This window comes from Biomphalaria glabrata, chromosome 11, assembly GCF_947242115.1.
Source record: "Biomphalaria glabrata chromosome 11, xgBioGlab47.1, whole genome shotgun sequence".
In the NCBI taxonomy this organism is placed as follows: Eukaryota; Metazoa; Mollusca; class Gastropoda; family Planorbidae; genus Biomphalaria; species Biomphalaria glabrata.
In genome coordinates this window covers 33413824-33428713 of record NC_074721.1, presented here as the reverse complement: position 1 = coordinate 33428713, position 14890 = coordinate 33413824, and the positions used below count along the sequence as shown (strand labels likewise).

General features: G+C 38.6%; 1 protein-coding gene across 3 annotated transcripts in view; it reads left to right on the top strand.

The window, feature by feature from the left end:
- LOC106078551 (contactin-like) overlaps positions 1–14890 on the top strand; it is a 96882-nt gene that overhangs the window by 54000 nt on the left and 27992 nt on the right. For all 3 annotated transcript variants that reach the window (XM_056005010.1, XM_056005009.1, XM_056005011.1), the window contains 7 exons: positions 676–802; positions 1982–2137; positions 3173–3316; positions 5241–5341; positions 12160–12252; positions 12344–12491; positions 14287–14408. In XM_056005010.1, coding sequence (XP_055860985.1) covers positions 676–802; positions 1982–2137; positions 3173–3316; positions 5241–5341; positions 12160–12252; positions 12344–12491; positions 14287–14408 — 891 coding nt within the window. The remainder of the gene's footprint in view (positions 1–675; positions 803–1981; positions 2138–3172; positions 3317–5240; positions 5342–12159; positions 12253–12343; positions 12492–14286; positions 14409–14890) is intronic.

Below are 14890 nucleotides of genomic sequence, written 5' to 3'. Positions count from 1 at the left end.
TAATGCTTGTTAAAGTCTCTCTTGAATAAGTCTTTTTTTTTATTTACTTTGTCTGTCTGTCTGTCTGCCAAGACATGAATCAATTAAAATAAAACCCAGGTAGTTAAATATATGTTGGTGGTTAATTATTTTGTTTGATATCGATATAAGGTGAATAAATGCTACTTAAATATATATATATATATGGATTTAATTCCCCTATTACGCTTTGACACATTTCCGGGTCAAGTTGAAATTTTGCATAATTATTCATAGTCGATGACAAAATATGAAACAATCAAACAATTAATCAATTAGTTAATCATTTAGTAGTAATTAATTAGTTTTGTTTTATATAGCATAAAGGGTGCTAAACCCTGTAATGTTCAGATAAATGGCAGTAATTGTCGGGTATTTCCCTTAGATAAGTTTTGTTTTTAAAAAGTTTTTTTTTCTATTGTTTGTTTTTCTGTTAGCCTCTAATTAACGAAGACTAAGATTCCTCTAACATAGACTTTTCACCACCCGTGAATCTAGTGACTTACACCGTTCACATAATAATATTACATAATACATATTACATAATCTTGAACCTACATTCCACTCTTTGAAGTTTCATATATAGTAGTATGCTTTATAAATTATAGATTATTAGACCAGGGCTAAAAATGCTAATGTGTCTATGTTTTCTGACAGGAGTTTCAAGGATCAGTTCCTGGTCTTTACATTCTGAGCGTCCAGGTTCATCACACGGGTGTGTACGGCTGTTCAGCTGTCACCGTGGACAGTTTCAAAAGAAATACAGCGTACCTACAGGTTGTAGGTGAGTACTGTCGTGTCGCTCACTTGCCTGTCCCGCTTTGTTGTGCGTACCGCCCGGTTGCTTTTTCCTCCCTGTTGAGCGTGTCTCCATATTGCATGTGCCGCCATGTTGCGTTGTTATGGAGTTTGTTTATGTTTCTAAGATGATTATAAGGAAAGGGAGTGTTTACTGTTAGTTGTAGAGAGAGGGGGGGGGCATTAATTTAATGTTAGTCTTGTTAAAATTCAGGGGTTCTCAACCTGTGGGTCGCGACCCCTTTGGGGGTCGATTGACCATTTGCCAGGGGTCGCTTAAGACCATCGAAAGTATGGATTGTTATTGTCTACCCTACAATTCTGTATTTGTGTATGGAGGGGGGTGGGTCGCGGAAGAGTGGGGGATTGTTAAAAGGGGTCGCCGAGCTTAAAAGGTTGAGAACCGCTGTGTTAAATGATGCAAGATAAAGAGCATTGTCGTAAGCTGTGTTAAGAACTTGTTTTGATAGTGAGTTAGATTTGTTTAAATATCAGTTTATTTCATTTCATCCCAAGTTGAGTTGGTTTATATATTGTTCAAAAACGAAGTTTATTCAAGTTATTTCAAGTGATATAAGTTAAAATATAATACGCCTACAGCGGTTTAGTTGTCTACCAGCAGTTTGGTGCTACAAGTCAACGGCCGTCAGCAACGTACATGTTGCTCTGGCGTTTTTCCCTCTGTTAGAGGAGGTGATTTTAAAAAAAAAGGAATTTTAAGTGCTTTACAAATGTGTAGAGTCAATTTTGTTGTTTCGCCTGTTAACAGTCCGGACAACTTTTGTTTCGTTTTGTTTTTAACCTGAGTCAATCATGCAGTCCATGTTTTTAACCTGAGTCAATCATGCAGTCCATGTTTTTAACCTGAGTCAATCATGCAGTCTATATTTTTAACCTGAGTCAATCATGCAGTCTATATTTTTAACCTGAGTCAATCATGCAGTCTATATTTTTAACCTGAGTCAATCATGCAGTCTATGTTTTTAACCTGAGTCAATCATGCAGTCTATGTTTTTAACCTGAGTCAATCATGCAGTCTATGTTTTTAACCTGAGTCAATCATGCAGTCTATGTTTTTAACCTGAGTCAATCATGCAGTCTATGTTTTTAACCTGAGTCAATCATGCAGTCTATGTTTTTAACCTACACCTTTCACTTGTTGCAGGCCCTCCTGGTGAGCCCGGCGGTGTCAAAGCTGAAATCTCGGGACTCAACGCTACAATAAAATGGATGCCAGGAGAGACCAACTTTGCAGACGTCACTAAATTTCACATCGAGTTTAACACAAATTATAACCCAAGCTGGAGAATATTGATCAATGGTCAGATAATTATTCTTTTGTTATTTTTTTTTAAATTACTGATCTAACTATCATCTAACGCTTGCTAAGGCTTGACTTTGATGGACGGGGTGAGAAAGTCCAGAAACAGCATATGGCGCTAAAACCAACGATACAAAATGACACTGACTTATCCGAAAGTACTGTAATGTAGTGCTGTGTTCCAACTACTCACTCTCTCAGACGATCTTCAAATAACTTAACAACACTTAAATCAACCTTTAAATATTTAAATACAAGGAAAACTGTATTGGAATCAATGCAAATGCCCGGTGGGGCGGTATATCCAAACGGGTTGGTAGGTCCATCAAAAGGGCCGCATGGATGACACTATGTATTCAATAGTTAATATTCACTTTTTAAAGGTGCCCTCTTGGAGACATGTTTTAAAAATAAATCTCTCTACAATGTCATACTAATTTAATCTACAAATTTTACGAAATAATGTAATAGCCTACATCCGTAGACAGTGCTAGCCTACTGGTAGGCCTCATCCTTTTATACCTACACACTGAGTGATTAAAAAACAACATAAGTCCTGTATTTCTTATAAAAAATATATAGCCTACTGTATGCACGGGTACAGTCATCGATACTTTGTTAACATAATGATTTTGAGGACAGGTTTGCCTACAATTGCATGACTATCATATGATATGCAATTAATGGATCTGATTGTTTAGAAATGCCCGGGCCGATTTTGACACCCAGCCCGCCCCTGCTTGAAGCCCTCTATAATAAGCGCCCCGATTGTCACTACTTCTGGTGTCTCTAAGCTTGCCGTATTTCCGGTCTTATTCTCTTTACCCTTTTGGTTCTGAGATTAATACTCAAGTTGCTATAATTCTTAAATAGGTATCCTAAAAGTATGCATGAAAATGAAGATGAGCCCATACGAGGCCAAAAGACCTTGCAATGTGGAAACGAAATCATTCATAGATAAAACATTATCCGTCTGTGTGTATGTAGAATCATTCAATTCTGTGCGTTAGAAAGTGTTCATTACCTTTCAAACAGATATTGCTTTCGAGGCTGCTATAAGTACAGTTAAGAATGAACTGTGCAGCTACAAAGTCCAGGGATTAAAACCAGGCTCCTCTTACAAATTTAGAGTCGTGGCATACAACAGATATGGACCTGGCCCAGCATCTCTGCCTTCCAGTAAGTATAGCACTTACCTATATATCACGCAGTTGTACACGCAAGGTAAACTCTTTAGTTAATGGGAACAACTTCAGACAAGACCCGCTACACAGTTTTTGAGCACACCTTTGTTTTTTTTTTGTTTTTGTTTTGTTAGCATTTCAAACGAAATTCTGTTGTCGTCATTATGAGAAAAAAAATCTGTGCTAAGTGAATGTTATAAAAATAACTTCTCTTAGCAAAAAGTTCTGAAAGAATCAGCAGTGTTTCAAGATAATAAATGATCGTACAAAAAAGTAGAAAAAGAAAAAAAAATTAAATACATTCTTTGACCAGGATAGACAGGCCTAAACCTAGACTCGAAAACACCACCTACACGTTGAAAGATATAGAAATATTTCAGACAAAGTAGAAATAAAATATACATGACAATGTGTAGTTATAAGATTTACGTTTTGTGACGATCGGTATTTATATACGGAATAGGCACTCGTATTTCCATATGTTGGTGACAAGCTTTTGAAGACATATTAGGTCCAAATATTATTTTGTTTACGCTTAATTGCATATAACGTGACATTGAGGTAACTCCCATTAGACTTAAGGCCTACTTATTGACCTGTTTATACAAAGGCTCCCTAAGAGCATGGCATAGCTAGGGTGGGGGGAGGGAGAGGGGGGCCAAATTTGAAACTTCCTCCGGGTCCCCACTTAAGGGTTCCCCCAAATGAGTGTCTGAAATTTTTTTTTGCATTAAATATTTATGCCAATGCCATCAGGGCCGGCCCTACAGATTGTGAGGCCCTGTACGAAACGGATTGCGCGGAGCCAAGTCTGGGTAGGGATAAGGATAATAAGTGAAAATAAAAAATTTTAGTTAGAAAATAAATGTTTTTTAGAAAATTTATTCGTCTTTGTATTTTATTCATACTTTACTAAGTGCAAAATCATGATCAAATTAACTTTACGAGGTAGTTTTTCAACAAAAAGCCGATAAACATTCAGATCTACCTTTTAGATTTACTATAGACTAACAAAATATCGCTTTTGATTTTTTAAGAGATCGAGATAGATTAAGATCTATATTTATATGCCAGTGACTTTTAAAGTAAATAAAGTACTGGAATTTTGTGTTTTGGTTAAATTATGCCCAATTATTTGTATTAAATGAAAGCTGACAATGCCGTTTTTTTTTGTTTTTTTAATCTCGAATAGGGCATTTCCCACATTGAAGAACACCCAAAATGACAATTTTGTCTAGTTTTCATGACATTTTTATGAGTTTTCAGGATATTTTAATAATTTCTGGAGATTTTCAAGACATTTTTCGTATACTTTGCAATTTCATGAGATTTCCGGGAGCTTCTAGAAAATCAGGAGGCCGGAGAACCCTTTATAAGTTAATATGGTTAAATTTAATAATTTACAAGTAGAGTTAGCGCAGAGCCTATAAAAGTGCCTGGCCCACTTCGGCCACAAAGGTTGCAGTGCCCTAAGGTCGGCCCTGAATGCCATGTTATCTTGCTATTTATAAATAAATAAGGCTTGTCTTCGAGTCCGAAGATTAAGAATGCAATATCTTGCTATTTATGTTGTTATGTAAATAAGTGACCACGTCGCATGTATTCCACACATTAGACTTATACATTTATTAGTTACGTTTTTTAATGTCATTGATGTCGAATGTCAAAATGCAGGGTCCCCTAAAGAGGCCAAGCCCCCCCCCCCGGGCCACCAAATCCCTTGCTACGCCACTACCTAAAACTAATCAGCTGGCCAATAAGAAAGTTGAATTTTTCCTCCTAAAAACAAATATTTCCGGAGCAAACGTATTCAAAAAACAAACTTGTCAATTGTTTTCATTGTTATACTTATACTCATTATATGAAATGATCAGGACATTTATTATGAAATGATCAGGACATGTTTTATCTTCCAAAAGCACTCTATAAAGTAGCTAACGCAGCACCAATCACTGCTATCAGTGGTGGGATCACAGACGAACCCTGGGGACCAGTTGGTACTCTAGCTGTCAAATGGAATGTAAGTTACACAATTTTATTCCCTCGAGCATAATGAATGTTTTATTTCAACAAAAAGGAATATGTAGATCAGGCATGTCAAACACCGTGTTCGCGGGCCGCATGTGGCCCGCCGCCACTTTGCATGCGGCCCGCGTTGCCACCTTTAAGAATTATGAAAAAAATGTTAAATTATTAAGCGTTTAGCAGTCACCACTAATTTTCATGTAAAATATTTACTGCAAAAATAAACAAATAAATAAATAAATAATAATAAATAAAACGTAATAATCAACTTTGTTGAACTGATTCAGTATTCTTGAATGATTAGATTAGTAAGTCTTGAATGATTAGATTAGTGAGTCTTGAATGATTAGATTAGTAAGTCTTGAATGATTAGATTAGTGAGTCTTGAATGATTAGATTAGTAAGTCTTGAATGATTAGATTAGTAAGTCTTGAATGATTAGATTAGTGAGTCTTGAATGATTAGATTAGTGAGTCTTGAATGATTAGATTAGTAAGTCTTGAATGATTAGATTAGTGAGTCTTGAATGATTAGATTAGTGAGTCTTGAATGATTAGATTAGTGAGTCTTCAATGATTAGATTAGTGAGTCTTGGATGATTAGATTAGTAAGTCTTAAATGATTAGATTAGTAAGTCTTGAATGATTAGATTAGTGAGTCTTGAATGATTAGATTAGTAAGTCTTGAATGATTAGATTAGTAAGTCTTTAATGATTAGATTAGTAGGTCTTGAATGATTAGATTAGTGAGTCTTGAATGATTAGATTAGTGAGTCTTGAATGATTAGATTAGTAAGTCTTGAATGATTAGATTAGTAAGTCTTGAATGATTAGATTAGTGAGTCTTGAAAGATTAGATTAGTGAGTCTTGAATGATTAGATTAGTAAGTCTTTAATGATTAGATTAGTAAGTCTTGAATGATTAGATTAGTGAGTCTTGAATGATTAGATTAGTGAGTCTTGAATGATTAGATTAGTGAGTCTTGAATGATTAGATTAGTGAGTCTTGGATGATTAGATTAGTAAGTCTTAAATGATTAGATTAGTAAGTCTTGAATGATTAGATTAGTGAGTCTTGAATGATTAGATTAGTAAGTCTTTAATGATTAGATTAGTAGGTCTTGAATGATTAGTTTAGTGAGTCTTGAATGATTAGATTAGTGAGTCTTGAATGATTAGATTAGTGAGTCTTGAATGATTAGATTAGTGAGTCTTGAATGATTAGATTAGTAAGTCTTGAATGATTAGATTAGTGAGTCTTGAATGATTAGATTAGTAAGTCTTTAAGGATTAGATTTGTGAATCTTGAATGATCAGATTAGTGAAAACAAATATTTCAAAAATGTATTTTAAATTGAATTGTGGTAATTTCGTTTATTTACTAACTTCGAATTCTCTCTCAAGTTAACTTTTCAATTTAGTTTTTTTTTAATTAGTATTAATTGCTAATAGTCACATCATAAATAAGCCAATATAAAGAGTTAGACGTACAGAAAAATTATCAGTCATTACTATTGTAATTCTATTTTATTTTAGTGAGTACTAGGCCCCCTATATATTCAGTTTATTAAGTACTGTCTTCGGTCACAAGACAATTTACAGTAGTTTACTGACAATTCAATTTCCCAGAATAATGGATTTAAATACTGAGGAAAAATCAGTAACTATAACAGCAATTGCTACTAAAAGAAAAATCAAGGACAAAATAGAGCATTGGATGACATTGGACACGAATTTTATTATGTTCCTACTACACAAATGTCAGCTGGCTGTCGTGTCATAAAGTGTTGAAGAGATTTTTTGCACTGCGTTAGGAAATGGTATTGTTTCTGAACATGAAAGATGAATCAATTGAACATTTCCAAACTGACGAATGGGTTCAGGATTTGGCATTTGCAGTTGGTTTTACTGGTCACCTGCAAGACTTGAATTTGAAACTTCAGGGTAAAGACAAAATGGTCACAACTGTGTGTGATGATGTGAAGTGCTTTCAAGCAAAGCTACGACTGTAGATAAACCAAATATGAAGAGACAATTTTGTTCACTTCTCAACGTGTCAGGAACTAAAAAGATTAAATACGGCTACAACATTTGGTAAACATGTCCTACACCTGGAATCGTTATTAGATGCTTTTAATGACAGTTTTCGTGACTTCGTTTCATACGAGCTAGAATTTTCGTTGTTTGTATTTCTATTTTCATTTGCTTCTGAAAATGCTGCTGGTAATGTGCCACTGAAGCTGATTGAATTGCAGTCAGATTCTTTATTGAAAGCAAAATAAATAGAAGTGCCACAGTTTTACTTATTTACCTGAACGGTACGTTGAATTGCGGAAATTTGCAGCCATAATTCTTGCTATGTTTGCAAGCACTTATATCTCTATGAATAGTTCTTTTCCATAATCTGTGTGGCATTTTACGTCTCGTGAGACGATCTTTTCCCTTTGCAACTTCTTGTGTGACTAAAGAGGCCAATCCTTGATACACAGCTGCGATCACAGGTTGGGCATATAAAATCACCAGGCGCCATTGCATTTTCACCCTTCTTTCCGCTTCTGTTGTGTATTACATCTGCAATCTGTGACCCTTCCTTTATGCTCTCTCTCCGTGTGGATCTGTCCAGTGCCACCTCTTCCCAGTTGCCAGTGTCGATTTTGAAGAGCTTCATGTCGCGTTTGCATACATCCGTATAACGTAAAAGTGGGCGACCAGCGGCTCTCCTGCCTTCAATTAGATCGCCATACAGGATGTCCTGTGGAAGTCGACCTACTGGCATTCTACGAACGTGGCCAAGCCAGCCAAGGCGTCTGCTGCTGATAACAGAGCGGATGTCCTGGCATTCTGCTCTATGTAGCACTTCCTCATTTGTTATCTTATCTTGCCACCTTATTTTAAAGATCCGCCTTAGGCATCGGAGGTGGAAGACATTCAGCTTTTTTTCCTGCCATGAGTAGGTTGACCATGTTTCACTTCCGTACAGCAAGGTGCTCAACACACAGGTCCGGTAGACTAGGGCTTTAGTACTGCTAGTCAGCAATATGTTGTCCCAGACTCTTTTCTGCAACCGTGACATGGTGGCCATTGCCTTGGCTATCCTGTTGTTTATGTCTTTATCCAGTAGAGTGTTGTTGGATATGATGGAGCCAAGGTAACAAAAGTGATCAACAATTTCTAGTGGTTGGCCATTAATGCTTACTTGAGGTGCAGTGTTTGTGTTTTGGACAAGTATCTTAGTCTTGCTTTGACTGATGTTTAAGCCGAACTTCTGGCAAGCAGCAGATAGTTTGTCAACCATGGACTGTAGCTGAATATCAGAATCAGCCACAATAGCTGCATCATCAGCATACAGGAGTTCCCTGACGAGTAGCTTCCTAACCTTGGTTTTTGCCCGCAGCCTTGATACATTAAATAGTTTTCCAGAGGATCTTGTATGGAGAAACACACCTTCGTTTATGTCGCTGTACGCATAATGCAGTAGACAGGAGAAGAATATGCCAAACAGAGTAGGTGCGAGCACACATCCCTGCTTGACACCACTGCAAACCTCAAAAGGTGCTGATTGGGCTCCATTGAATTTGACAGTACATTTAGTTTCCTCGTGAAAACACTCAATTAACTTCAGTAGTTTGGGAGGGCAACTTATTTTCCTCAGGAGTTTGAAAAGGCCACTTCTGCTGACCATGTCAAAAGCTTTAGTCAAATCAACAAAAACAATGTAAAGGGGTCTGTCTCTATCTCTAAATTTCTCCTGCAGTAGTCGTAGAGAAGATATCATGTCTATAGTGGACCTACCACTCCTGAATCCACACTGAGACTCTGGGTAGACTCTAGAAGCTATCACTTGCAGCCTGGATAGTGCCACTCTAGCAAAGATCTTGCCCACTATACTGAGGAGAGAGATACCCCTATAGTTGTTGCAATCACTCCGATCCCCTTTGTTCTTGTATATTGTGACTATAGTTTCGTCACGCATGTCCTGTGGGACATGACCTGTTTCCCAACAGCGGCAGAGGAGAATATAGAGTTCAGGGAGCAGGAGTGATTCGTTGACTTTCACTTCTTCCACTGGGATACCATCATTCCCAGGAGATTTTCTATTTTTTAAGCAGTTAATTGCTTTTTTGAGGTCACTAAGGCTCGGAAGCTCATCTAGGCATTCCAGTACTGGAAGATCTGGTAGAGAAGCCAGGGCGACATCGTCTACTGAATTCTGTGTGGCATAGACTTCGAGGTAGTGTTCTGTCCATAGTTCTAGCTGCTTGGTTTGATCTGTAATTTTTTCTCCTGATTTGGATAGAAGGGGGGCAGGCTTAGACACTGCTGGACCCAGGGCCGCTTTAATGACATCAAATAGAGCTTTGCTATTTCATGAGTGGAGACTGTCTTGGATTCTGTTGCAGGTATCCCTCCAAAAGTTGTTAGCACATTTTCTAGCCATTTGTTTTGCCTCTTTATTAGCACTTTTGAAGGCCTCCAAAGATTTTGGATTAGGCTTTGTCTTGTGAGCGAGGTGTGCAGATCGTTTTTTCTCGATGCAAGGTTCCATATGTGCTAGATTCGCCTCAAACCAGTCTACATTTTTGTGTTTTTGAGGCCCAAAGGCGGTGATTGCCGAACTGTAGATTACGTCTCTTAATTTCTCCCATCTGATCGAGATGTCTTCTTCATCACTTAACGAGGTAATTGAACTGTTCAGGAGCTCGCCAAAGAGTGCACACTTCTCTGGGTCACCTACATGGTTGACGTTAATTCGCCTAGTTCTGGGTTGAGTGGAAGTGTAAGCTTTCTTGAGAAGTAGTTTGATTTTGCTTAGCACTAGTGAATGGTCTGAGTTGCAGTCCGCACTATGGTATGAACGGGTGTGGATGACACTTTTCAGATCCATCCTTCTGGTGATGCAGAGGTCAAGCTGGTGCCACCTTTTTGAGCGTGGGTGCTGCCAAGAGACTTTATGGCGTTCCTTGCCAGAGAAGAATGTATTTGTTACACACAGTTCATGAGAGCTACAGAACTCGAGTAGCCTTTGGCCATTGTCATTTATTTTGCCAACACCATGAGGTCCCAAGCATTTTGGCCATGCATCATTTCCATCACCAACACGGGCATTAAAGTCTCCATTTATATAGAGGTGCTCGGATATTGGAATACTTTTAATTACGTCCTCTAGAGCTTGAAAGAATCTGTCTTTGTCCTCTTCTGGTGCAGCAAGGGTTGGTGAGTAAGCACAGATTATATTAACTTTGCCTTGCGGTGATGCAAATTTCATGTGTGCTACTCTTTCATTGCCAATGGGAAACATTGCAATGCAGGGGACATTTGGTAAACATGTCCTACACCTGGAATCGTTATTAGATGCTTTTAATGACAGTTTTCGTGACTTCGTTTCATACGAGCTAGAATTTTCGTTGTTTGTATTTCTATTTTCATTTGCTTCTGAAAATGCTGCTGGTAATGTGCCACTGAAGCTGATTGAATTGCAGTCAGATTCTTTATTGAAAGCAAAATAAATAGAAGTGCCACAGTTTTACTTATTTACCTGAACGGTACGTTGAATTGCGGAAATTTGCAGCCATAATTCTTGCTATGTTTGCAAGCACTTATATCTCTATGAATAGTTCTTTTCCATAATGAAAGCAACAAAAACACCTCACCGTTCGAGATTATCTGATCAAAATTTGTCATCAGTGATGAAAGTGTCAGTGGCAGACAAACTTATATCCCAGAAAACTAAGGGACAGGTATTCCATTAATTATTGTATTCTATTGTAATGTTCCTAATTTACAATGTGTTTTCCAACAGATTTTTAGCTGCGGCCCTTCAGGTCTTAGTAAGTTTTTATGTGGCCCATAATGAGTTTGACATGCCTGATGTAGATATGGATTACCTTTTCTGATTTAACAATTTACTTTAATAAGAATTACTTAGCCCAGGGGCGTAGCTAGGGTGGAGATAGGTAGGGGAGAATTTGAAATTGTTCCCGGGTCCCTACTTGAAGGGGGCCCTCAAATGAGTGTTTATTTACATTAAATATTAAATATTACGCAAAATGCAGGAGCCCCCAAATGATGGCAAATTTCTAGCTACGCTATTGTAATTTATTTTGTTGCTTAGAGTATCCAGTACAGAGACGCACCATAGTTGACAGACTTTGAACTTTACGGATAGTGTAGTTAAGCTTGTTTATGTTAAGATTCTTTAGTTGGTGTTAGGACTTCAAGGTGACAACATCATATTACAGATAGAGACTCGACTGTGGCCTTTATGCATTAAACTTCATTCAAGTATCTAACGGTCTGGACTTTAGTTCTTTATCTTGTTATGTGGTAGGATTTTATCTTTTTAGTATTGACAGATCGGGTCTCAAACAAGAAAATCCTATGCCGAACTGGGAGTCGAACACTTAGTGAGGTTGTGACAGAGCGTCGCATGAGGTTTGCGGGACATGTTCTCCGACAAAATGAACTACGCATACCAAGAGTTGCGATGACATGGAGGCCAATACGAGGAAAGTGTAAACAGGGACGTCCTCGTATAACTTGGCGCCACACCTTCATGGAGGACCTCAGAACAGTGGACACCAGATGGGAGGAGGCTTCAGACATTGCCAGTGACAGATCTTTGTGAAGACAGCTTGCCGCCCAATGCGCCGAACGGCGCGGGAGGACCTAAGTCTAAGTAAGTTATTGAGTACAAGTAACACCAGTAGAGGAAACTCAAGCATCCTCTGGGTAATCATTCGAAGCCAGACAGCCATCATACAACTACAAGCTTATATCACTATGTAGCCTCATATTAATAATAATGTACTTTCAGGCTTTGCCCGAGGAAGACCTAACTGGTGATAAAATTGGCTACAGGATATACTATAGAAAAAGAGTACCATTTGACAGTGAACAATGGAATAAAGTGAGTGATCTTTTCTTAGACGTAGGTAACTGAAAAAGAAGTGGTGAACAAGTTTAAATTCTTATTCACCTAGTCATCTTGTTTTGGCCAGGGTGAAGTTTTAGGCGGAGTGAACCAGTTCTTTGCTGTGGTTGGTGCAGACAATTATTACTTGCAGTATGACGTGAAGATAGCAGCATTCAACGAGTACGGAGAGGGACCTAACTCGTCTGTTCAAATTGTGATGTCCCAGGCTGACAGTAAGTACAGGGAAACACAACTCTATCTGGTTGAATAGTACGATCAAATTTATATTTAAAAAAAAATAAAAATAGAACTACGTTATTCACTAAATGTAGCTTAAACATATGAAAAGGTCAGGGGTCATCAAGGGCACCTCATTTGTATAGTGTGTATCTTGGGAATTATTAAAGTCAAGAACCAATCTAAGATGGCTTGACTCAACACCAATCTTCATCAGTACCGGATAATCGGATTCGATTTCTTATCAATCTAGCCACCAATGACGTTATAATATATTTATTTAAAAAAAAACTATCCTTGACGATTGTTCTTTCAGATTTGAATATTATTACATTCTAGTCCAAACCTCCCACAGGACAATAGCAGCGGACAGGGGTTCGAACCCTGACGTATCGGGACGACATTCCAGAGAGCAATGAGCGCGTAGGCCTACCACTCGACCAGGCAGCAATAGGTTTATTATCGTTTGTAGTGTCTTCCCAAAGAGCTACTAAGCGTGTTTAAAAGTGAGAATTTAATAAGAACAGAATGTGCCTTCAGCAAATAAATAATTATTACTAGTAAGTTGTCTTACCACCACTCCTCAGTGCCTGTTGTCTTACCATCACTCCTCAGTGTCTGTTGTCTTACAATCACTCCTCAGTGCCTGTTGTCTTACAATCACTCCTCAGTGTCTGTTGTCTTACAATCACTCCTCAGTGTCTGTTGTCTTACAATCACTCCTCAGTGTCTGTTGTCTTACAATCACTCCTCAGTGTCTGTTGTCTTACAATCACTCCTCAGTGCCTGTTGTCTTACAATCACTCCTCAGTGTCTGTTGTCTTACAATCACTCCTCAGTGCCTGTTGTCTTACAATCACTCCTCAGTGCCTGTTGTCTTACCATCACTCCTCAGTGCCTGTTGTCTTACCATCACTCCTCAGTGCCTGTTGTCTTACCATCACTCCTCAGTGCCTGTTGTCTTACAATCACTCCTCAGTGCCTGTTGTCTTACCATCACTCCTCAGTGCCTGTTGTCTTACCATCACTCCTCAGTGCCTGTTGTCTTACCATCACTCCTCAGTGCCTGTTGTCTTACCATCACTCCTCAGTGCCTGTTGTCTTACCATCACTCCTCAGTGCCTGTTGTCTTACAATCACTCCTCATTGTCTGTTGTCTTACAATCACTCCTCAGTGCCTGTTGTCTTACCATCACTCCTCAGTGCCTGTTGTCTTACAATCACTCCTCAGTGCCTGTTGTCTTACAATCACTCCTCAGTGTCTGTTGTCTTACAATCACTCCTCAGTGCCTGTTGTCTTACAATCACTCCTCAGTGCCTGTTGTCTTACAATCACTCCTCAGTGCCTGTTGTCTTACAATCACTCCTCAGTGTCTGTTGTCTTACAATCACTCCTCAGTGCCTGTTGTCTTACAATCACTCCTCAGTGCCTGTTGTCTTACAATCACTCCTCAGTGCCTGTTGTCTTACCATCACTCCTCGGTGTCTGTTGTCTTACAATCACTCCTCAGTGTCTGTTGTCTTACCATCACTCCTCGGTGTCTGTTGTCTTACAATCACTCCTCAGTGTCTGTTGTCTTACCATCACTCCTCGGTGCCTGTTGTCTTACAATCACTCCTCAGTGTCTGTTGTCTTACAATCACTCCTCAGTGCCTGTTGTCTTACCATCACTCCTCAGTGTCTGTTGTCTTACAATCACTCCTCAGTGTCTGTTGTCTTACAATCACTCCTCAGTGTCTGTTGTCTTACAATCATTCCTCAGTGTCTGTTGTCTTACAATCACTCCTCAGTGCCTGTTGGTGTGGCGACGAACATTACTATGAAGACTCATAACAGTACGGCCATCTTGGTCCGCTGGACACCGCTTCCACTCATTCGTGAATTTATCCGAGGAAAAATTATTGGCTATTCGGTGAGTACATTTGTGCATGCACTTTTCTTAAGATATTGTACACATTGACTGTGTGGGAGTGAGTAAACTTGGTGAAGGAGCTTTGTTGGATAACGTTATGTAGGCCTATGGAACATGATTATATGGGTATTGAGTACCACTGATGTAAGAGCATTTGTGGAACATGATTATATGGGTATTGAGTGTCACTGATGTAAGAGCATTTGTGGAACATGATTATATAGGCATTGAGTGTCACTGATGTAAGAGCCTTTGTGGAACATGATTATATGGGCATTGAGTACCACTGATGTAAGAGCCTTTGTGGAACATGATTATATAGGCAGTGAGTGTCACTGATGTAAGGGACTTTGTGGAACATGATTATATGGGCAGTGAGTACCACTGATGTGTGCCTTTATCTCTGTGTCTGAGTATTGGATAGGTTTAGTTATTCTAATTGTAGATTATGCTTTTGTATTATCGCTACTTTACTTTTTATT